The sequence below is a fragment of the Leptosomus discolor genome, chromosome 19 (assembly GCF_034619465.1).
Source record: "Leptosomus discolor isolate bLepDis1 chromosome 19, bLepDis1.hap2, whole genome shotgun sequence".
Taxonomy (NCBI): domain Eukaryota; kingdom Metazoa; phylum Chordata; class Aves; order Leptosomiformes; family Leptosomidae; genus Leptosomus; species Leptosomus discolor.
The window spans coordinates 8,232,292-8,253,003 of record NC_141409.1 but is presented as its reverse complement, the minus strand read 5'-3'; the positions used below and the strand labels follow the sequence as shown (position 1 = coordinate 8,253,003).

The 20,712-nt window shown below is 60.4% G+C and overlaps 2 protein-coding genes across 5 annotated transcripts; one reads left to right on the top strand and one right to left on the bottom strand.

Annotated features, from left to right (window-relative positions):
- The first annotated feature begins 5,628 nt into the window (after positions 1–5,628).
- Positions 5,629–8,971, top strand: ASB6 (ankyrin repeat and SOCS box containing 6). 2 transcript variants are annotated; one of them, XM_009950196.2, is made up of 6 exons: positions 5,629–5,785; positions 6,217–6,398; positions 6,804–6,910; positions 7,333–7,441; positions 7,974–8,060; positions 8,262–8,971. In XM_009950196.2, the coding sequence occupies exons 1-6, from the start codon at positions 5,673–5,675 to the stop codon at positions 8,936–8,938; spliced, it is 1,275 nt and encodes a 424-aa protein (XP_009948498.2). In that variant the 5' UTR covers positions 5,629–5,672; the 3' UTR covers positions 8,939–8,971. The 2 variants fall into 2 exon arrangements, with proteins under 2 accessions (XP_009948498.2, XP_009948499.2); XM_009950197.2 differs by lacking the exon at positions 7,974–8,060.
- A 2,242-nt stretch (positions 8,972–11,213) lies between these two features.
- NTMT1 (N-terminal Xaa-Pro-Lys N-methyltransferase 1) lies at positions 11,214–14,772 on the bottom strand. Of its 3 annotated transcripts, none has more exons than XM_086475748.1 (5): positions 14,747–14,772; positions 13,573–13,637; positions 12,566–12,827; positions 12,098–12,350; positions 11,214–11,672 (listed from the first exon to the last, which is right to left on the bottom strand). In XM_086475748.1, the coding sequence occupies exons 3-5, from the start codon at positions 12,725–12,727 to the stop codon at positions 11,416–11,418; spliced, it is 672 nt and encodes a 223-aa protein (XP_086331874.1). In that variant the 5' UTR covers positions 12,728–12,827; positions 13,573–13,637; positions 14,747–14,772; the 3' UTR covers positions 11,214–11,415. The 3 variants fall into 3 exon arrangements, with proteins under 3 accessions (XP_086331874.1, XP_086331875.1, XP_086331876.1); XM_086475749.1 differs by having other exon boundaries at positions 12,566–12,761; XM_086475750.1 differs by lacking the exon at positions 14,747–14,772 and having other exon boundaries at positions 13,573–13,733.
- Positions 14,773–20,712: the final 5,940 nt, after the last annotated feature.

Genomic DNA, 20,712 nt, shown 5'->3' with positions numbered 1-20,712 from the left:
CCCAGGTACCCTCTTAATCCTGCTTTTTTTCCACCATGGTTGCAGGGACAGACCCTTCCCAAGATGGGGATGACACCATGTCCCGGAAAAGCTGCTCAAGGACCAACCTGGGGGACAGAGACACCCCCTTGGAAGACAGTGACCCGTGGGAGATGCTTCCTGGCCAGTTCGGGCCAGCAGGGGCACTGGGCCAGCGAGGGTCCCCACCCTTCCCCCAGCATGTCCCCCTTGGCCCCGGAGTCTGGGAACATCTTGCTGTGATTATTTTTGGGGGGGGGGGGGCTGCAGGGCGGCTGGTCTTGGCCCATGAAGCAGCCCCAGCCCCATTTATAACCCTCTTCCTCCTCCTTGTTCAGGGCCAGACCTTATTCTTGAACTGTCTGGCTTTTCCAGGGGAGACAGCTTTCCCTCAGTTCGTGGCATTAAATAATTAAATGGAGGGAATAATCGTCGGTGAAACCCCCTTGGGTTCGCACTTCCTCGGGCCCTGTGATTGCTGATATTTTTTGGGTGAAATATGACCTTTTTTATGATCAAAGGGGATCAGAGTTCCAAAGGAAAGTAAAAAAAAAGAAAAAAAAAAGGAAAAAAAAAAAAGAGGGCAAGCATTTTCTTTTTTCCCAATCCTAGCGGTCTGGTAAAGTTTCTTTAGACATGCAAAGATTTACACACCTTTCTGCAGGGTGCCTTAAATTACCCTCCAACTCTTTACACATTTCCATGAGCAGAGCAAGAACAGTAAGTCATTGAGAAATTAACTGGCCTTTCAGTAATATCCCCTGTCGGCCTTTCAGAAGGAGAATGTCTAATGACTTTTTTGAAGTAGAGGTCAGGGTTTGCTTTTTTTAAATAAAACAATCTGTATTAATGCAATTTCCTTTTTAGCTGTAGGATTTGCCTTTTTTTTTTTTTTCAACATCTTTTTTTTTTAACTCCACCAGCCACACAAGGCATCTGAAGCAAGACCCGAGTGTTTGAAACCCACTCTCCTGGCATTTCCTAACTCTCTTGTGCAAACTCTCTATTTTTTTTGTAAAAAGTATGTTTTAAGTGATTAAAACTGGACCTTGGAGCTGGCAAGGTGACTCTCAGCCATGTTTAGGGCAAAGCACGGGTGGTTTGGAGACGAAGCCAAGCAGGTTGGCTTTGCCTGACGATGGGCGCCTGGGTTTTGCTGAGCTGGGTGTGTGCTCAGAGCCCGGCTTTGCCGAGCCACAGCTGTTGGGCTGATGGACCAGAGTGGCACCAAGTTTGCAGGGCCATGCCAGGCTCCTTGGGGTGAGGATCCATCTGGCCAGAGCCTGCCAGGTGTGCAGTTTGCAGCCCTTGGGGTGAAAGGGGCTCTTTTTTGCCAGTCCTTCACCCTCCTCTCTCTTAAAAGAAAAAGAAAAAGGTATTTTTTGGTGATCTCGCTTTGTGTCCTCCTAGGGGTTTCCTGATATTTCTCTCATGCTGTGATAACATCTCACGCTTCCACAGCGCTCGCTGTGGCACGGGTCCGGGCGTGCTCTGCCAGCCCAGCCCCCCTCCTCCTCACCCCCCGACGGTGGCAGTGACTGGAGTGGGACAGCGCAGCATCCCTGGAGCACGGCTTGGGCCGGCGCTGCTCCCTTCGGTACCCGGCTGCTCATTCTCCTTAATATTCCCAAAATCGTGCCCTATGGATATTATCACACAGAGAAACTGGGCTGCCTTGCCCACATCCCCCACGGGTGGAAGGGTTTTACTTACCATGGAGCTGCACCCCTGCCCCACCGTGAGGAGGAGGTTCGGAGTAAAGAGCAGAGTATGGGAGATGGTGGGGGCTTGATGGTTCCTGGCCAGGACCCAGTGACTGGCTTTTGGGGCCATGCCCAGCCCCGGGTCCTACCCGGGGCTGGGGACCAGAGCATCCCCATCCTGCCCCCGGCACTGAGGGCATGGGGCCGGGCAGGGGTCAGGACAGCCCTGCCCGCAGGGGTGACGGCTGGGGGCTCTTGCTGGAGGACTCCCCCCATGCCCAGCCCTGCCGCTCCCGGCACGAATGGCATTTCTGTGTCTGCTGAGCAATTCTTCTCTCTCCCTCCATCCCTGCCAGACCCTGAAGGCGCAGCATGCCCTGGGCTAACTCCTCTCCTCCTCCTCTCCCCTTCAGCTCCCACAGCTCCCCCCGCTCCCTCTCAGCTCCTTGTCTCTGCGGTCTGTGGCATTACAGAACACCCCGGCCAGGCCCTTGGTGAAGGTTTTTCTCCCAGCTTTCTTATTCCCTCTGCTTCTGCCTCTTTCTTTTGCTCTTTCTTTCTCTCCCTCTCTTTCTTTCCCTGCCAGAAATCCCAGTCCCAGATGAACCAATACTCTGTGGCTCTGCTATTTCCCTTTTATTCCCCCCCCCCCTTCAACAGCGAGATGGGAAAAGAGTGAACTAAAAAAAAAAAAAAAAAAAGAAAGAAAGAAAGAAAGAAAAAAATCAAAGCTGCACATATTGGATCCAGATGTGCTTACAGCCCTTTCCAGCAATTTAATTAAATTCCCCCAGACAGCCAGGAGGATTTCTTAATGATCAAATTTCCCTGGCTTTCCTCCTAAAATGCCCCTCTTTCTTCGGCTGGCTGTTGCTCTGTCTCCCTGATGGATAGCCAACTCGCATTCTTCCTAGTCCGCCCCGCCAAGGCGATGGGGAGGAATGGGGCAGATCTCGACACTGTTATTTTGGCTGGGCACTCAAACGCCCCGGCTGACCTCACCAGCGATGTCCCTATTTGCAAAATGGATTTTTTCACTCAAGAAATGTGGGGACGGGGAGTCACCTCCCCAGAGGCCATGGCTTGTGGCATGATCATGGCAAGCCCAGGGCAGGGATGCTCCCGGGAAGGGGTCCCATGTGCCCGATGCCTCACCAGCCTCACCAACAGCCAGAGAAGGATTTCAGCCCTTGGGTGTCTGGGCTTGATACCTCCCAGGGCTGGGTTTGGGGTGGGTTTAGCCCCACACTGCACCTCCAAAGCCTCCTTTCCAGCCAGGAGGCAGGGTACTGGGGTGGGGGCAAAGCCTCTGTGGGGCTCATGGGGGCTCAGCTGGGCTGATGGGGCACGTTGGGGCAGCCCGGGGTTGCCTCTCATGCCCAGGGCCAAAACGGCTGGGGTCAGAGGCGGCTGGCAATGGGGTGACCCACGCTTGCCAGCCCTCCTTTCCCAGACCATGGTGGAGAACGCAAGGGGGAGAGTTTCCCCCAAAACAGTGTCTGATGGAGGGCTGGACCCTGCACGGTCCCCACCAGTGCCACACAGCTGAGGACAGTGACTGTGCCCAGCACTGCCACCCCAGCTGCGGAGGGTCCAGGTTTTACTGGACCATGGAGGGTTTGGGCTTTACTGGAACCATGGAGGGTCCAGGCTTTGCCCAGATGCTGGTGGCAGCAAGGAGGCACTCAGGACCAGAAGGAGGGTCTCAGCTGCCCGGCCCACCAGACCTGGGGTCCCCCTCACTGGGCTGTGCTAGTTTGAAGCTGGTTGACACGGGCATAAAGCATCCTTCATGTGGAGGGAGAAATTCTCACTCCCTGTTCCTCCTCCTGCTGCTTTTCCTGCCCAGGGCACTTGGACGGGGTTATTTCCACCTCCACTCAGGACGGCGTGGGGATCATCCACGCCATCTGCCCAGCGAGGTGCCACTGCATGGTACCAAGTCCCCGTGGCACCGGAGCCAGCAGCCGCTCTGCCAAGGGCTTGGGACACGCTGCCCTGCCACGAAGGTGGGCTCAGGGCTGGGGCGCCTCACCCTGGCACCCCACTTTGTGTGGGGAAGGGAAGGGTGAGAAACGGGGGGGGGGGGGGGGGGGGGGAGTGTGACAGCATGTCAGAAAAATGCCCAACTGGCGAGGCCTCCTCGCCCCCTCTGCCCCCGGGCCACAGCTGCCTGCTGAAATCTGGAAGCGCTCCGCCAGAATAAAATAAATACGTAAATAGGAAACCCAAGGCGGCTTCAGTTATTGCCGGCCCTCCGGAGCTCCCCACGCCTGGAAATTCCACCAGAATAACAATAAAAATAATGATGATGACAATAATGCTGATAAATCCCGGCCTAACGCTTCCCCCACCGGCTTTTGCAGCAGGAGAGGGTCTGAAGGTGCCGCGGGCAGCAGCCCCCAAGCCCCCCTCCCCAGGACCCCCAGTTCCATGGAGGTGGCAACTGCTTGGTGCCAGCTCCGTAGCACCCTGAGCTTGCCCTGGGTGGGTGTGAGCAGCCCCGGCGGTGGGTGCTCCCCGGGGTGCTGGGTGGGGGACTGGGCTGGTGCATGGGGTTGCACGACCGCATCACACCCCCCCCCCCCCCCGCCCCAAAACCACCCCCACGCCCCCCACCCCCGCCACTCCCACGGGTGGCACAGCCGGACCTAAAGCCATCGCAGGCCCTGGGAGGGGATGGAGCTGCGTGCGTGTGCGTGTGCATGTGCGTGTGCACACCTCGCCCGCGCACCAGCTTGTGCGGGTGTGTGCGCGCCCCCGCGCTTGCAGGTGTGCACCGTGCGCGTGCGAGCAGCCGTGCACATCTGCGGGGCTGCGCTGGTGCGCCTTAAAGGGGGGGTGTCCGTGCACGGGGGGGGTGTCCGTGCAAGAGGGGGTGCCCCGGGGGCACCCAGGCCGTGCCCGCGCACGCCCCCCCCCCCCCACCCGGGCGCGCTCCCGCTGCGCCGCTCCCAGCCGCGTGCTGCCCCCTGCCGGCCCCGCCGCAGCCCCGCCCCCGTGAGGCCCCGCCCCCTCGCGGGACTCCGCCCCCACAAGACCCCGCCCCCATCGAGGCTCCGCCCCACCCGCCGCCGCAGCCGGCTTCCGCTTCCGGCGGCGGGGCCGGGGAAGGTGAGGGGCGGCGGGTCTCGGCTCCCGGGTGACCCCCGTGAGGGGCGGGTGGCTGCTGGGGCCTCCGGTTCCGCCCCACCGGCGAGCGTGGGGGCCCTGCGGGCACTCCCGGGCTCGCCCCGCGGCTCCGGGGACTGCCCCCCGCGGGGTGCGGCGGCGTTCGGGGCCGTCTCGGAGTGGTCCCGGGGGCCCCTGGCGTTGGCCCCCCTGGGGTCCCGGGGGTTTTACGGGCCTCTGCGCTTGCCCCCGTGGGGCGCAGTGAGGTTTAGAGGCCTCTCGGTCGCTTCCTTGGGCTTGCCGCCCGGTGCGCTGGGGGTTGGAGGCCACGGGGCTGGTCCCTGTGGGTCGCAGGGGGTGATGAAGCCCCCGGTCTTGCAGGGGCTGCTCGCCCCCCCCCAAAAACAGGCAGGGGTTTGCCCGTCGCAGGCGTCCCGCTCTGGCCGCCCTCCCCCTGGCACCCTCAGCGTATGGGGGTTTATGGCCGAGCCTCCGCAAGTGGGGTTTGGCCGGAGCCTGGGCTCCGCCTGGCGTGTTTTCTTCCTGCGCCCAGATAGCGCCAATTTACGGCTCTGCGTGCTGGAGATAATTTGAATCCACCTCCGTGGTGTGTGGGAGGAGATCCCTGTGCTGGTCTCTTTTTGAAACACTTAAGGAGGGAGGGGAGAAGGCTGTGGGTTGTGGTTTTTTTTAAAATGCAAAACTGGTAGAAAGTCTTGTTTGTTTTAAAAGGAGGGAAGAGTCCTTTGGAAACCAGGCAGCGCTGGAGTCCTGCGGGGGGGGAAGACACCACTGCCATGCTGGAGGCCCCTGGACAGCCTGTGTTCAGAGCAGAGCACGATGCCTTTCCTGCACGGCTTCCGCAGGATCATCTTCGAGTATCAGCCCCTGGTAGACGAGATCTTGGGGCTGCTGGCGATACAGGACGCGGAACGGCAGAGCGCCCTGGAGAGGTAACTGGGGCAGAGCTTTGGGGCTAAACGCCCACGTGGTGCTTTAGGGAGTGATGGCTGGAGCTCCGTGGTACGGCCGAGGTCAGACACAGCACTGGCTGAGAGCAAACCCCAGTCCTGGTGAGCAGCTCATCCCATGGGCCCTCCTCTTGGCGCTGTTCTTTGGGAGCGGGGCGGGTGGAGCAGAGCAAACACAGGGTCTACGTGTGCTCCCCAGGGACAGCCCTTTCTGCCTTCACCCGTGGCAATAAAACCTAAACTGGGCCTCAGCTGCGACCCTGATGCTGCTGACCCCACGGCCAACCTGTTGGTGACAAGACAACAGGGCAGACCAGGGATTTCTCTTCTTCCCTGGTGCTGCTTTGACCCTTGCACACCCCTGAGGTGTGTGCCGTTCAGCTGAGTAACCAGTCGGTTTTGTGTGTCTCAAGCCCTGCCTGTCTGGGCAGCGACAGGAGCCAGCTCTCGGCTGTGAGACGGGTCTTGGAGAGGGAGACCCACTCCCCGTTTTACCAGGAAGGTGTGAGCTATGCCCTGCTGAAGGTCACTGAGCTGGGGCTCGTCCCCGCCGCAGAAATCCTCCTGGAGTTCGGCGCTGACCTCAGCTTTGAAGGTAAGGCTGGTGGGAAGGGGGCTGTGCCTGGCCAGGAGGAGCCAGCTGGTGGGAAGTTGCCCTGGGAGGTGGTGACAGCTGGGGCAGAAAGAGGGGGTGCTGCCAGCTCAGACCCCCCCCTCCTTGCTGGGATAGCTCGGATGTGCCTTATGGCAGCCCTTGTCCGAACCGAGCCGCAGGGATGGACTGGGGGATGCCCGGGGGCTTGGGAGCCGGTTTGCAGCTTTGAGGGCTTTTGCCAGAGACGGAGCCGTTGCAGAAGCAGGACCTGGGGTGTCGGTGACAGCTCTGGTTTCACAGGCATCGCTGTGTTCTCGGGGCCCTCCCCAGCTGCCCCCTTCCACTTTTGGCAGGTGTTCTGGGGAAGCCCTTAGTTCTTTCTGACTCTGTGCTTTTTGTCCTCAGATCCAGTCACGTACTACACCCCCCTGCACATCGCGGTGCTCCGCAACCAGCCGGATATGGTGGAGCTCCTGGTGCACCACGGGGCCGACATCAACCGGAGAGACCGGGTACGTGCTTAGCTGCCTGGGCCTGGCCAAGCTGAGCCCCCTTGAGACTGAGCTGCAAGGAATTGGTGCGTGGGGACAGCCCTCCCTGCTGCCCACCTCCTGGGCTTCACCGCATGCCGCTTCCCCCGGTGACCTCCTGCGCCCGTTGTCCGTAGCGCTCCGCTGCTGTGGCAGAAGTTCGGGTTGCCTTTGGCCGAGCAAACCCACCTCTGCTGTGGAGTGATGGGTGGGAGGAGGCTGGGGTGGACAAACCTCTCCCTGGTGGTGGACGTGCCAGGGAAGGTTCACTTTGGATTTGGGGAATGGGTTGAAATACGCTGTTATGTTGGCCATGGTGAAGCCCCAGCCGCGACTCTCCGCAGGCACTCGCCAGCAGCCTTTAATACTTACTAGTAGTTTTTTTTTCACCTTGCTCTGTGCAGATCCACGAGAGCAGTCCCCTCGACCTGGCCAGCGAGGAGCCCGAGCGGTTGCCATGCCTCCAGCGCCTGCTTCAGCTGGGGGCCGATGTCAACGCAGCTGACAAAAACGGTCCGTGTGCCCTGGCCGGCTCCCCGAGCCTGGGTGCTCCCCGCCGTCAGCCCTCAGGGCTGGGCTGGAGCAGGGCACGGGGTCCGGGTCCTTCCATCCTGCTGCTGCAAGTGCTCTCTGGTTACAAACTGGTTTGGAAGTTGGGTGCAGGCTGCGGAACCTCCCTAGCGCTCTGTTTCCTCCTTGTGTGGTGGGTGGCTGCGTCAGGCGCAGAAGGGGGCTGAAACCAGCTCCGCGCAGCCCACGGGAGATGGGGTGGGGCCGTGCTTCCACGGCCCTGTGGTGCCCACGTGCTCTAAAACTCGCTCTGCTGTGGCGCATGTCCCCTCTGGGGCACCACCAGCCCCGTCCGTGTGGCCTGTGACCCTGCCCCACAGCCGTACGCCATCACGGGGACAACGTAACCCTGCCAGAAGGAGAAGGGTTGTCTCTCTCCGTGTCTGACCATCTGGTTGGTGGGGTGGGTTGTTTTCTTTCCTGCCTTTTGGGGTGTCACCCTATTGCTCCTGACTGATCGATTGCTCCGTTGCAGGCAAGACGGCGCTGTTGCATGCCCTGGCCAGCAGTGACGGTGTCCAGATCCACAACACCGAGAGCATCCGTCTCCTGTTGGAAGGAGGTGAGGGCAACCTTCTCCCCTCTTCACACACAACATCTCCAGGCCTAGCGCTGCCTGGTTCTTTGTACAGCAACAGGCACTGTCCTCTCAAGTCCTTTATCTTCCCACTGGAACAAGAGTAAAGCCCAGCAGTGCCAGAGTTAGCGCTGTCCTGGCCTCACTGTCTGCAACGCTGGTTACGTTCTCTGTCCCTTCCTCCAGGCGCCGACGTCCAGGCCACCACCAAAGATGGTGACACCGTCTTCACCTACGTTATTTTCCTGCTGGGAGAAATGGTGTGCAGCAACACTGAGGAGGCACAGGTGATCAATCGCTTCTGCTTTCGTGTCACACAGCTGCTGCTGGCTCATGGTGCCAACCCCAGCGAGTGCCCAGCCCCCGAGTCCCTCACCCACCTCTGCTTCAAAAGCTTCAAACGCCACTTCCCGCTGCTGCGTTTCTTGCTGGAGTCAGGTGCTGCCTACAACTGCTCCCTCCATGGTCCCTCGTGCTGGTCGGGCTTCCACATCGTCTTTGAGTGCCTCTGCTCACACCTCAGCGTCTCCGAAGATGACAGCTTCTCTACAGACCTCATCCAGAAGGGTCAGACTCTGCTGGAGCTCATGATGGCCAGTTCACAAGCCATCCAGCTGCCCAGCAACTTTGAGGTCAACACCAGCAGCTGCAGGTACCACGGGGAGAAGATCAGGACTCTCTTCTGTTCTCTGAAGCAGCTGGAGCGCTCCCCGCAGGCACTGAAACATCTCTGCAGGGTGTTTATCCGGCAGCGCCTTAAACCGTGGCCAGTGGATGTCAAAATCAAGGCTCTACCTCTTCCAGACAGGCTGAAGTGGTACCTCCTCATTGACCACGCTGCTGCTGGGCACGAGGACCTCTGAGCCTGGCTAATGCCTCTCCGTCTCCCCGCTCCACGGTCGTGGTGTGCCCACAGCCACCAAATCTCTGCTCTGGGCCGGTTTTCTCCGCAAGAGGTGGACTGTCCACGTGCCGTCCACGCGCCCGCGGCTTGGCCGGTGCTGCCCACGGCATCCCTGTCTGCTGCCTTTTTTCGGCGGGGGTGTGCTTTGTTGAGCACGACGCTGTGCACGTCTCTGTGGAGGCTTTGCTGCTCTGAGGCACGTTGTGGGGAGGTGGGCAGACCCCCGTGACTCCCTGGGCACCGGGGAGCTGGATACTGGGGCAGAGAGCTGGTTCGTGTGGGTTTTAAGAAAAGGCCTGGCGGACAGGACCAGTGGGGCAGTTGGGATGGTGGGACTGGGCAGGCAGCCTGTTCCCTCTCTTTCCAGCCTTGCCAGGCCTGGAGTGGGTGAAGCACCGTGCCTTAGGTGAGCGGAGGAATCGCGAGATGCCTCTGGGTGCTGGGAGAGGAGGTGCTCCTTGTGCCAGGCCGTGTCCTGGTTTCCTGCCTCCAGGCCTGGTGGTGGGAGCAGCCACGGTGGAGGCAGGTCTGGCATCTCCACGTGGGTGCAGAGGCCTCCCTCGCTCTCGCAGGCTTCTGAAACCAGGAACGGGGCAGGCATGAGGGGGAGTGGGGCTGGCAGCAGCGGCCGGCTGCTCCGCACCCTCTGCGTTTCTGCTGGGAGCAGCACCCCATCTTCCCAACGTGGAGGGCCATCCGCCAAGGACATCTTAGAGGTGCTGGGCTCCAAAACAGACAAATGGATGTTTCTTGGCTTTGTGGTGTGTCCCTCTGCAAGGATGAGGAACAGGCAGCTAACTGCGCAGTGCCTTGTTTCTCCCTCCCCATTCCTTGGCTCTTTCCCTTGCTGACTGCTCCCAGGACCGTGGTCTCCAGTGCCTCCTTCCCAGGATCAAGAAATTGCAGCAGGACTCGGGGGTTTTCTTTCCAAGCTGCTACTGGGACCTGCAAACGCTGGGGCTGCACGTGGAGGTCCTGTGTCCCAGCCTTGCCACAGTCGTCTGGCTCCCCCTTCTAGGCATCTGCTTCCTCGTGCCGTGCCAAAGACTGGCCGCAGGCTGAGCCCCCCCACAGCTCTTGTTGTTTTGGTTTTTGTTTGTCGTGGGGGACAGATGCAGAAGAGGATGAAAAGAGGAAAAAAATCTGAGTAGTACAGTTTGTAGCAGGTGGATCTGGGATTCACCAGTTCGGCTGCAGAAGGGTTGTCTCCCCCCATTGCCCTCCTGGCAGCATCTGAGTTTTACCTTCTCCCGCCCCGTGGAACTGGAGCTGTGCATCTTGATGAATGGATGTTTTTATTAAAAAGAAAAATAAATACTCCCCTGGTGTCTGGAATGGGAAATGAGCAATTAAACCAGGCCTTTTATAATAACGACAAGGGGCTCGTTTCTCCTGCGGGAGTAATGGGGCGGAGGAGAGGGCTCTGCGGGGAGGGGGGGGATCGCGTGAGCCCGGCTGGAGGATGGGCTGCAGTTGGGGTCTGCGCCTGGGCTCATCCACCAGTTTTGGCTCAGTTGTGCTGGGTTAGGTGGGCACGAGCCAGCAGCCAGGCGCAGGTAGATGATGTGGAGATGGCTGAGGAGGTGACACGAGTGTTCAGAGCTGGGTGATGGTGTGGGGTGTTGGGGGAGCAGCTGTAGTGTCACAGCATTCGAGCGGGAGGTGCTGGGCGTCACCCTGAGCCTGCGGTTAGCAGGCTGGGGGGTCCAGAAGCAGCTCAGAGCGGGTTCCCCATTCACGCCCAGAGCACACCAGCTCTCTCCCAGGCTTTGTCTGGGTTACCCCTATCCCTGGAGGAGCACGTGGGGAAGTCAGGATTACATCCAGCTCCTCCAGCTGCACACGAGGGAGACCTGCTCAAGGGTTTAAAGGAGGGGCCCCGCAAAGCCCCAGAACCCGGTGGTGCCTCCCCAACCCACCGCAGGGCAAGGGCAGAGATTTCTCCCGTTTGCCTCACCCAGCTTGTTGCTGTGAGCAGCAGCAAGTTCAAGAGCAGGAAAGGGTCAAACACCCAAGCAAGGAAGGGAGCCCAGGCCTGCACAGAGGTGCTCTGAGCTAAGAGGAGCCCTGGGCGACTGTGGTCAGCAACTTGCTGGTGCCCACGGAGCGTTCCTCTTGCAGGGGAGACCCTCTCGCTCCCGTACAGAGTCCCCGAAGGTGGCATCAAGCCAACGCTGCGTCCAACAAAGCCCACGTGGAGAAGTGCAACAGCAGGAAAATGTATTTGGCAAACACCTCTTTTCACAAACAGCAGCAACTTGGAAGACAAAGCCCCGTCCTTGCCACCAGCCCCGGAGAGAGGGAGTCACAACACCCTCGCTGCCGTCTGCCACCCCGCGGTGAAGGCACGGGTCCTCACCCCTCCCGGCCCTGGCAGGCACCACCGTGCTGGCCCGTGCTCCGAGCTGGCCCTGGAGAGACCTTCTCCCACCGCCCTCATCTCATGGCGAAGGTGTAGACGTGGTAGATCTCATCGGGGAAGTTCTCCTGGCGCTCCTCGGCCAGCAGGTGCAGCCCAGCTCGGCGGATGATCTTACGGACCACGTCCAGGTCCCGGCAGACGCTGCTGTCCACATCGTCCATGATCACGCCTTCCTGAGCCATGTTGTCCTTGATAACCACGATGCCGTTGGGCCGCAGGCCGGCACGGCACCGCTTCAGGAAGTCGGAGAGGTGGTTGTCGGTGAGATGTCCTGGAGGAGCAGAGCAGGGGTTAGAGGGCTTGGGGTGACCAGGGCAGGAGACTGGGAGGCTGCGGTTGGGATCTCTCCTGATCCAGGCAGCCAAATACTCGAGCCATTTGCAGGTGAAACCTTTAACTTGGGGGTGTCCAACTTGTGTCCCACGGGCTCTGTCCAGCTCCATCCAACCCATACCTCTGCCCTGGCCTCTGAGGGCCTGGGGGAAAAGCCCCCCGCTGTGCAATGCCCTTGTAGTGCCCACAGAGGGCAGGTCCCCCAACCCAGCCTCCCACCCACGCTGCGATGCTCATCCTTCACGCAGACCTCAAGCTGCTCTCCCCAAAGCTTTCCCCAGTGCGTGGGGCACCTGCCCCTCGGGGGAAGCTGGATGGAGGACAGGCTGGCGAGACTCCCCCCACATGCGCATCGACCCTCACCGATGACCCACTGGATCCAGATGACATCGTAGGAGTTTGGCTCAGGGCTGAAGTCCTGGAGGCCGCAGCAGAAATAGTTGCGGACCCGCCTGCCCTCCTCTCCCAGGTAGCTCTTGGCCTTGGTGAGGAAGTCTTCTGTCACGTCCACCATGTCGACCGTCTTGAAGAGGGGCAGCAGCAGCCGCTTGGTGATCCGGCCGATGCCGGCCCCGCAGTCCAGAGCGCGGGTTGTCCCCGTCCGGTTGGGGCCATCCTGGAACAACAACCGTGAGGGGCTGAATCCCACCGCGAGCTACCACAGAGGCAACCGCGCGGGACGGGGCTGGGGTATGGAGGACCCATTGGAGGGCAAAGCTCTCCCAGCGCGCACGCAACGGAGGGTCCCACAGGGCAACTCCAAGAGCAGAGCCCAGCTCCGTGCTGGGAGAAGGATGGGCCCTTGGGAGCATGACAGACCATGCCACCTACCCGCAGAAACCTCTGCAGGAACTTCCTGGAGCTGTTGATGTCGATGCTGGAGATGTGGCCGTAGCCCCCCAGCATGCCATCCACCGTGGCGGGCACGTCCTTCCAGTACTTCTCTGCCTTGGAGTAAAACTCAAACTCGTTCTCCACCACCTCGCTCGTCATGCTGGCCGAGGGGCACGTGCCCACGTGGGACTCGCTGCTCCTCCGAGACAGGGGAGAAACCGCCGGTCAGGTCCGAAGGAGCCGCAGGCACAAAGCCCCCCTGAACCAGGGAGGCAGGCGTCAGCTCTGTGAGTACCCCAGTTCCTATTTATCACCCCTTCCCCCTCCCCAGGGCTAGTTTAAACCCTAGAAACCTTCAGCTGAGAGCAAGAAAGAACAATGATCTAAATCCTGGTATTTTCTGTAGGCCAACAAGCCCAAAACCCTTCCTGGGCAGGGATGCCTCAGCCAGACCAGACATCCTGGAGCCTTGCTCAGCTATACATCCAATTATATTATTATTTTTTTAAGGCTGAGACACCCTTTTCACCTATCCTGCCTCTTCTTCCCGTCTTAACGTTTTACAGATTACATGTTTATCTGTGGCGACAGCCCCATCAGTCACCTCCAATTACATCTGGAGTTGCTAAAAGTTATCCTAAGCACCTACCTGAGGATTGTAAATCTCAGCCGTGACCGTAAGTTAGATATTTGCAATATAATAAAGTCAAGGTATAATCAGCAATACAAGCTATAAATCCCCCTCAGGCCTCTCGTAATTCAAACCACTGTGGATTTGATTAACTGTGCTGGGGATTAGAAACTAGATTTAAGGTGGCCAAAGGGTAAATTCAAGGACTTCAAACACCTTTACAAATAAAGAAGTATATAGTGTTTGTGGCTTGAATTTGCTGGCAAATATCCCATTAGGCACAAAACCTTTTCTATGGCAGCTTAGGCAGTTTTGGTGGCCCCGCGTGGTCTCAAACAGCCCGGGGACGGAGCAGGGGGACGCAGCGTCTCACCTTACAGATCACCGGTGGAAATCCAGTTTGGCTCGGTGAGGCCGGGAGCCGGTCTGCGCTGTGATCTAGGGGAAGAAAAGACGGGATTTTTAGTCCCAAATCAACCCTCTAGTCTTGCAAGTGTGAGCAAGGCCAAATTGCAGCCCCAGGGAGCTGGAGGCGAGAGCCGCCCTGACCCCACAGGCACCCTCCCCGGGGCAGTTGCGGGGCAGAAGCCGGTGCTGCCCCATAGCTCAGAGGTGGCAGGAGGCTGAGCCACGGGGGCAGCCGGTGCGTGGAGGGTTTTGGCCCCGCTTTAGGCAGCGCTACTGTCCGATCTCATGGGTTGGGAACCCAGGTTCGCCCTTTCGGCAGCGTCACCCCTTCCTTGGCCCTGGGATCATCTTGGTGACTCCCTGGTGACATTTTTCAGGGTGTCACGGGCCACCAGCACGGGTCAAGATCACCCAGTGAGATGGCTCTACCCAGTGTGGACCCTGCTGCTGGCAGCTCCCTTTCCTGCTGCCCCGAGAGCCCCCAAAACGTGGCAGCTCCCCGCCTGACATGCAAGTAAGTGCTCACTCCACAGACCTCTGCACCTGTGGGGGGGAAGGTCACACCGGCCCTCCCCACTTTTGGGGTGTGTGTGGGGGGTCACCCCAATGTGCGGCCCATTCCCCCACCCCTAGGGACACTTGCAGGCGGGGGGATGGGGGTGTTGGCAGGGAAAAGGGGTGCGCGGGCATAGGCGTCCCCTGGACGAGGAGGGGAAGGCTGGGGTGCGACCGCCACGGGGGGCACCGGGGGTCCCATCCCGCTCGGGGGGGGGTGGGGGGTGGGGGGCTGGGTGTTACACCAGCCCTGCCCGCGGGGGTGCGAGGGGGCGGCTCCTGGTTCAAGGCCTAAACCAGCCATTTCCCCGGTGCCCCCCATCGGGGCTGCGGCCCCCCCCGCTCCCCGCGATCCACGGCTGCGGCCCGGGTCCCCCCCCGGGAGCCCCGCAGGCCGCCGGGCTGCAGCTCTGCCCGCCGCGGGGGCCGGATTCGGCCCCGACAGTTCCCCCCGGCCCCTCTGCCTCTCCCCCCCACCCCCGCCGCTGCGGGCACCGCACGGCGGAGCGGCCCCGGGGGCGGGGGGGGGTGCCCGGTCCCGCCCGCTCCCTCAGGCCGCGACCCCCCGGCTCCCCGCCGGTTACCTCAGGCGGCGGCCGCGTTCTGTCCCGCCCCCTCCGTGACAGGCGGCCGCCGGCACCAACCAGACGGCGGCGCTCGCAGTGACGTTCGGGTGAGGTCACCTCGGGGGGGCGGGCCCTTCCTCCCCGCGCTCCTACCGGCTGTCCGCGGGGGGGCGCCCCGGGAGGAGGAGACACGACGAGGTCCGCTGTGGGGCGGACTGGGACAAACTGGGACGGAACTGGGGGGCGCCCCGGGGGGGAGCCGCGGCGAGGGCCTGGGCGGCAGGAGAGGCCCGTCCCGCCCCGCTGCGGGGCCCGGAGCCCCCGACGTCTGCCGACACCGCGTCGTGAGCGGCCACGGGGCTCAATGCCGACCCCCTCTCCCCGGTCCCGGGGGCAGCGCCCCACGGCCCTCAGCCCGGCACCGTGCGGCTGTCGGGGCGCGGGGGAGGGGGGCACAGATGGGCGCAGCCGGCGCTGGCACCGTGATGGCGGGGCCCGGGGCAGGGCGGCGGGGTCGGGGTGACCAGCACAAGGCAGGAGACGGAGGTGTCAGGGTCGGGCTGCCCGCTTGCCCCCGGCCCGGTCCTGCTGCTGCCCCGTCCCTCTCCCGCCGGTGTCCTTGTCCCGGTCCCCGTCCCGGTCCCGTCCCGTCCAGCCGTTTCCCGCCGCGGCCACGCGGGGGCGCTGTTGTCCCGCCGTTGGCTGCGGGAACTTCGCTGCGTCCTGCGGAGGGTGCGGGGGGGAGAAGGGGGGGGGGGGGGGGGCTGGACCCGCACCCACCCCCTGTGCCCACCCCGGCATTGACCCCCCGCGCCTGCCCTGCACCCCGCACCGGGCACCTGCCCCCCCCCCCCCCCCCGCACCCCCCCCCGGCACTTACCCCTCACTTATCCATCACCCACCTGCACCCACCTCCCGCCCCCGGGGGGGGGCACCGGGCCCGCCTCCCCCCAGGCGATGTCCCCGAGCCTCCCGTGCCCCGTCCTGCCGCACCAACGCGGGGAGCTGAGGCCTGACAGGCTCATCACAGATGTGCCCCCCCCCCTCCCCCGCAGCCTGGGATGCAGCTGAGACCCGTCCCCTTTGGGAAATCTGCCTCCCTCCCTCCCCCTCCCCTGTGACTGGTCGAGGGGCAACAGCCCACCCCATCGCCCCCCCATCTGTACCCCCAACCCAGACAGACTGGGTTCACCCCCCCCCTCCCCACTCCCGTGGATGGGGACCCACGGTGCCTAAGGTCTTCAGGAGGGGATTGCTGCAGGGACAGTGACAAAACTGGGTTGGCTGCAGCCATGTCCCTGGGGAAAGGAGGCTGGTGAGGGTTCTCTGGTGTCTAACAGGGGGTGAGTCCTTCCCTCCGCAAGGCACCGGCCTCTCTCTCACCTTCCCTCAGACACCAACTTGCTCAAAAACCTGTAGGAACGAAGCAATTGGCAATGGGGACAACGCTGCACGGGCACAGGGGGAGCAGGGCCTGTTCCCACCCAGCCAGCACCCACTTACACCCCCAAAATGCCCTAAAGGCCCCAGCAAGGACTTGCTGTCCCCAAAACAGAGCTGCTCGCCCCATGGCCATCCAAAAATCCATGGTGCAACCAGGATGTGGCCTCAGTGCCAGAGCCCCTTGTCATCCTTCCATGGTGCCACTGCAGAAAGTGAAGGGACACCCCACCCTTGGGCAAGCAGCTGTCACCCCCAGACAGCTTTTGGGCACCCAGGTCCCCCGAGTCCCTGTGAAAGGACTCAAGGTGGGGGTTGATGGCAGGGGCTGGGAGTGGGTGATTAGTCGGTGGCGGCGTTGGGGATGCAGTGAGAGCATCTCTAAGCGCAGAAAGCACTGCTTTTGCCCCATTTTGCTTTCCAGATTTGAAGGAAGCGAGGCTCTCTGTCACTGGGGAGCGGACACCGAGCACAGGGCAGCAGCGCCCAGCTGCTCCCAAGGTGGGGTGGCATTTGGGGAGGTCCACAGGGGTGAACGTCCACCACGCACAGGCACGTGAATGACCAAAACCCACCAGTTTTCCCCTCACTGAAGCCATCAGCAGCCATCGCATTGCTCTCATTGTCACCTGCGTTTTCAAGCAGGTCATGGGGCGTCCGCATCCCAGCCGTGTCACCTATTTCCCACAGGAGTCTGCAGTATCGGCTCCCCCTGCTTTCCCAAAAAAGACATTTTTCTCCTTTTTTTTTTTTTTTTACTGTGTTGCACCGGGGCTCCTGCACTAAGGCCCAGACACTCCCCTCCATCCTTCCCCACTGTCAAAACCCTTTGCGGTGGCACAGAGAGGATGATGCTCCTGTCCTCCCCCTCGGGGCTGGGGCTCCTCCGCTTTGGCCCCTCAGGTTGCAATGAAACCTGCAGTGGTTGCCTTGAACCGGGGCCCAATCTCACTTGCGAATGTTCCCTTTGATTTTATATCATTATCATTATTATTATGGCAACAGAGTGTGGCTGAAAATTAAGAGAGGGGGGGAAAAAGAAATTGGTTGAGCGTCCCTCGACTCGCCACGCTCCTGAGCCTGGCGAAGGGCTGGGGACGAGGCTCCCCCCCACCCAGGACGCCCTGTTGAGTCCCACTCTCTGCTGGAGACGGGTCCAGCCTTGGGGCCAGTTTGTGCAAAGCCAAATCTGCGAAAAACGTGGCAGCAGCCACAGCTCCGGCCACGCTGCAGAGCCGCCCGCTCCCCTCCTCGGCTCAGCTGCCTCCCCGTGGTCGCTGCTGCCGGGAAACGCTTTTCCTCTGACCAGTTTCAATCTTGTCACCCGGTAATTCCTTGTGCGACGAGACAGAAAACACCCCCAGACCCCCTTCTCCAGCCCATTTGTTTCCCTGCACACTCTGCTCCTGCTCCCACTCACTTGCTGCCGTTCAAGGTAATCACTGGCGCTGCAATTGCTCTTCAGGAATAATTTTTTTTTTTCCTTTTCCCCAGGTGCTTAATCACCCTTATTACCCTTTTCTGATTAATTAATTCTAATTAATTTTGCACTATCATTTTTGAGAAGAGGTGACCAGGACAGCACATGTTGTTGCAGGTGATTTGCAAGGCAGGTCCTGCAGCGCCGGCACAGCCCTTCCCTCAGCGGTGTTTAACCCGGGTCCGGCCGGGCGCCCGCTGCCCCGTTTGCTGCCATTAACGGCAATTAATAGAGCAGCGACGCCCTCCGAGGCCCAGGGAAGAGCCCCGAGGTACTTTGCTGGGACCCACGCGGGATGCTCCCAACTCCTTCGCTCTGCCGAGGCGGCGGGGTTTGACTCCGGCCAAACCTGCCCCTGTGTCCACGTTCACCCGGCTCCTCCAGCCGCCTCCGCCGCGCCATGGCCAAGGCTTGGGCAGTCGGAATAAATTAGGTCAGGGCTTCTCCTCGCTCTGCCGAGAGCCGCCAAGGCGCTCGGAGGGGTGGCAGAGACGCGGGTCCCTTCGCACCAGCCATGCTCCCGCACCGCTCATCTTGCAGCACCAGTGCCAGCCCTTCGGCGGGTACCAGCACAGGCTTCACCCCTCCATGGTGCCCCGGGGCCTTCAGAGCCAAAACCTGCCGTGGTTTGGGTGGTCCTGCCCTTAAACCAAATACAGATGACCTGGGGACAGAGGCCAGCGTCCGTCCCTTTGCTGTTTGTCCCCAAAGCAACGCCTGGTCTCGTCCCCAGAGGAGATGCGGGCTGGGAGCCTGCGGCCACACTCGTGCCCAGGAGGCTCGTCAGGGCGTCCCGTGTCCCTGTCACTGGTCGTTGTCCCCAAACAGAGCCGGTCAGGCACTTCTGCCACCCAGGTGGCTGTCCGGCACGGCTCGGGGCTGGGACCGTCCATCCCACCTCACTCCCTTGGCCACCGGCTCTTGCCTGGAGGCTGAAGCATCGCTGTCAACACTGCTGAACGCTCCCAGCAGCCCAGAACAGATGAAGTGTATTTATTATATATAGTGCAATATATGCAATACACTATAGGCTGTATGCTACATACTGGATAGTAGATAATAGAGTATATATATATAAAAATTCTATGCATTATGTGTATAATATTGTGAGTATAATAACTGTGTGTATATGTGTGTGTGTATACACATATATATAGTGTAAATGGAATATGTATATATATATATATATATATATATATATATATATATATATATATACAGCATACCAGATACACTATATGTATATTTACACACCAGATATAGACAGATACAGGTATATGCATATAGATATATGCACACGGGTACATGCATACATATATATATATATATATATATATATACACGTGCACACACAAACATACATATATGTACATAAAACTTATTTTTATATATGTGTGCATGGTGTACATGGTATGGTGGGGGGAAAGAGGGAGAGAGAATGTACGTGTGTGTGTGTGTGTGGTGCACAGTGAAGTCACTCTGGCTTCGTAGACAGTGCAGGGCAGTGGGGAGGAAGAGGAGGAAGAGGAGGGAGACAGGGAGGAAAGTGGACGGCAGGGAGAAAGAGGGAGAATACAAACTGCTCAGAGTTACAAAAGCTCCCCTCTTTGATTAATTGTACTTTCTGTTTGATAAATGTTACTCATGAGTATAAAATATGCAAAGCACTTAGCAAGTTCACACTGTTTAAAGAACTCAACTAACTAAATTAAAATTCGATGATACGAACGGAGCCGCTGAAGAGCAGCGTGGCAGCGCGCCGTTCGGGGAGCCAGCCCGAGCAGGCAGCCTGCGCCACCGCCACGCAGCCCACCCGCGCATCCCTCCCCGGTGAACCGAACCACGCCAGCCCCGGCGTGGCGGCGCCCAGCCCGTGGGTAGGTGCCTTGGGCCTGGCTGCTTTGGGTGGGTTTGGCGAGGCCGTGATGGGGATTTCTCACACGGCCCCCCCACCGTCCCAGCACCCAGCTGGGTCCCTATGGGGTGGCGAGGGGCTGTGAGGGGCCAGCCCGGAGCATCCTCACCCTGCGACTCAGTCTGCGGCGCTGCCTGCCTGGGATGGTGCTGTGCAGGCAGGGGTGAACCCCCACACAGGGCTACCTGCCAGCTTGGATGGCAGAGGGGGTGAACAATTTGGTCTAATTCCCAAGCTCCCACCACTGAGGGTGGCAGAAGCCAAGCACCCAGTTCCAGTGACCAAGGTGGCTCCCAAACCCCTAGATACGGGATTTCTGGCACTGCTGAACCCCGATGCAGCACCCCAGCATCCCACTCTGTGACCCCCCCACCTTGAACCACCGTGTCTCCCATCACTCACAGCACTATGTCCTTCCAGACCTTTGAAGAAAACCAACTCAGCCCTTTCTGGCTTTCCCAAAATTGCAGCTGAGCACCCTCAGGTGAAGGGGAGCCCTCCTGGCATGGGAGGGATGGGGGACCCTGTCCCCACCATGGGGTGTCGACAGTCCTGCCAGCTTCCACCTCTGCCCCAGCTCATGGGCTGGGGGATGCGGCGAGTACTCTGGGGAGGATTCATTGTGCACTGGGAGGATACAGCGTGGGCACTGGGAGGATGCAGCTTGTGCGCTGGGAGGACTCAACATGCGCACTAGGAGGATGCAGTGTGCACTGGGAGGATGTAATGTGTGCACTGGGAGGATGTAATGTGTGCACTGGGAGGATGCAGTGCACAGTGAGCACTTTCTCCAGCTCCCAGTGTACGGCATGTGCCCGGCTTCCACTGGCCACGCTCCTCGGCCTCCCATGCTCTGCCACCATCCCAGGTGAGCAGGGCTTGCTGGAGGCAGCTGCAGCAGCAGCAGCAGCATGTCAGGCAGGTAGCAGCTCCCTCCCGCTTGCATTTGAAAGGAGAAAGAAGGAGGAAAACCTGGCCTGGATCTGGCCTCACTGGGCGCTGCCTCTCTGGAAAGCTTCAGGAGCCTCACTGGAGAGGCTTAAGTGTGGCCCCAGAGCTGCCCCCTGAGTCCTTCTGGGTCCCACAGAACCCCAAGCCACCCTCAGCCCAGCTCACAGCTCACCTGAAACCTCCAACTTATCAAACCAC

Excerpts from the sequence above, each read along its gene's own strand:
- ASB6 (XM_009950196.2), top strand. The coding sequence starts at position 5,673 with ATGCCTTTCCTGCACGGCTTCCGCAGGATCATCTTCGAGTATCAGCCC. Across the intron at positions 5,786-6,216 it reads CGGCAGAGCGCCCTGGAGAG|CCCTGCCTGTCTGGGCAGCG; the intron begins GTAACTGGGGCA and ends GTGTGTCTCAAG. Across the intron at positions 8,061-8,261 it reads CCGTCTCCTGTTGGAAGGAG|GCGCCGACGTCCAGGCCACC; the intron begins GTGAGGGCAACC and ends CCCTTCCTCCAG.
- NTMT1 (XM_086475748.1), bottom strand. The coding sequence starts at position 12,727 with ATGACGAGCGAGGTGGTGGAGAACGAGTTTGAGTTTTACTCCAAGGCA. Across the intron at positions 12,351-12,565 it reads TCCTGCAGAGGTTTCTGCGG|GATGGCCCCAACCGGACGGG; the intron begins GTAGGTGGCATG and ends TTGTTGTTCCAG. Across the intron at positions 11,673-12,097 it reads CTGGATCCAGTGGGTCATCG|GACATCTCACCGACAACCAC; the intron begins GTGAGGGTCGAT and ends CTGCTCCTCCAG.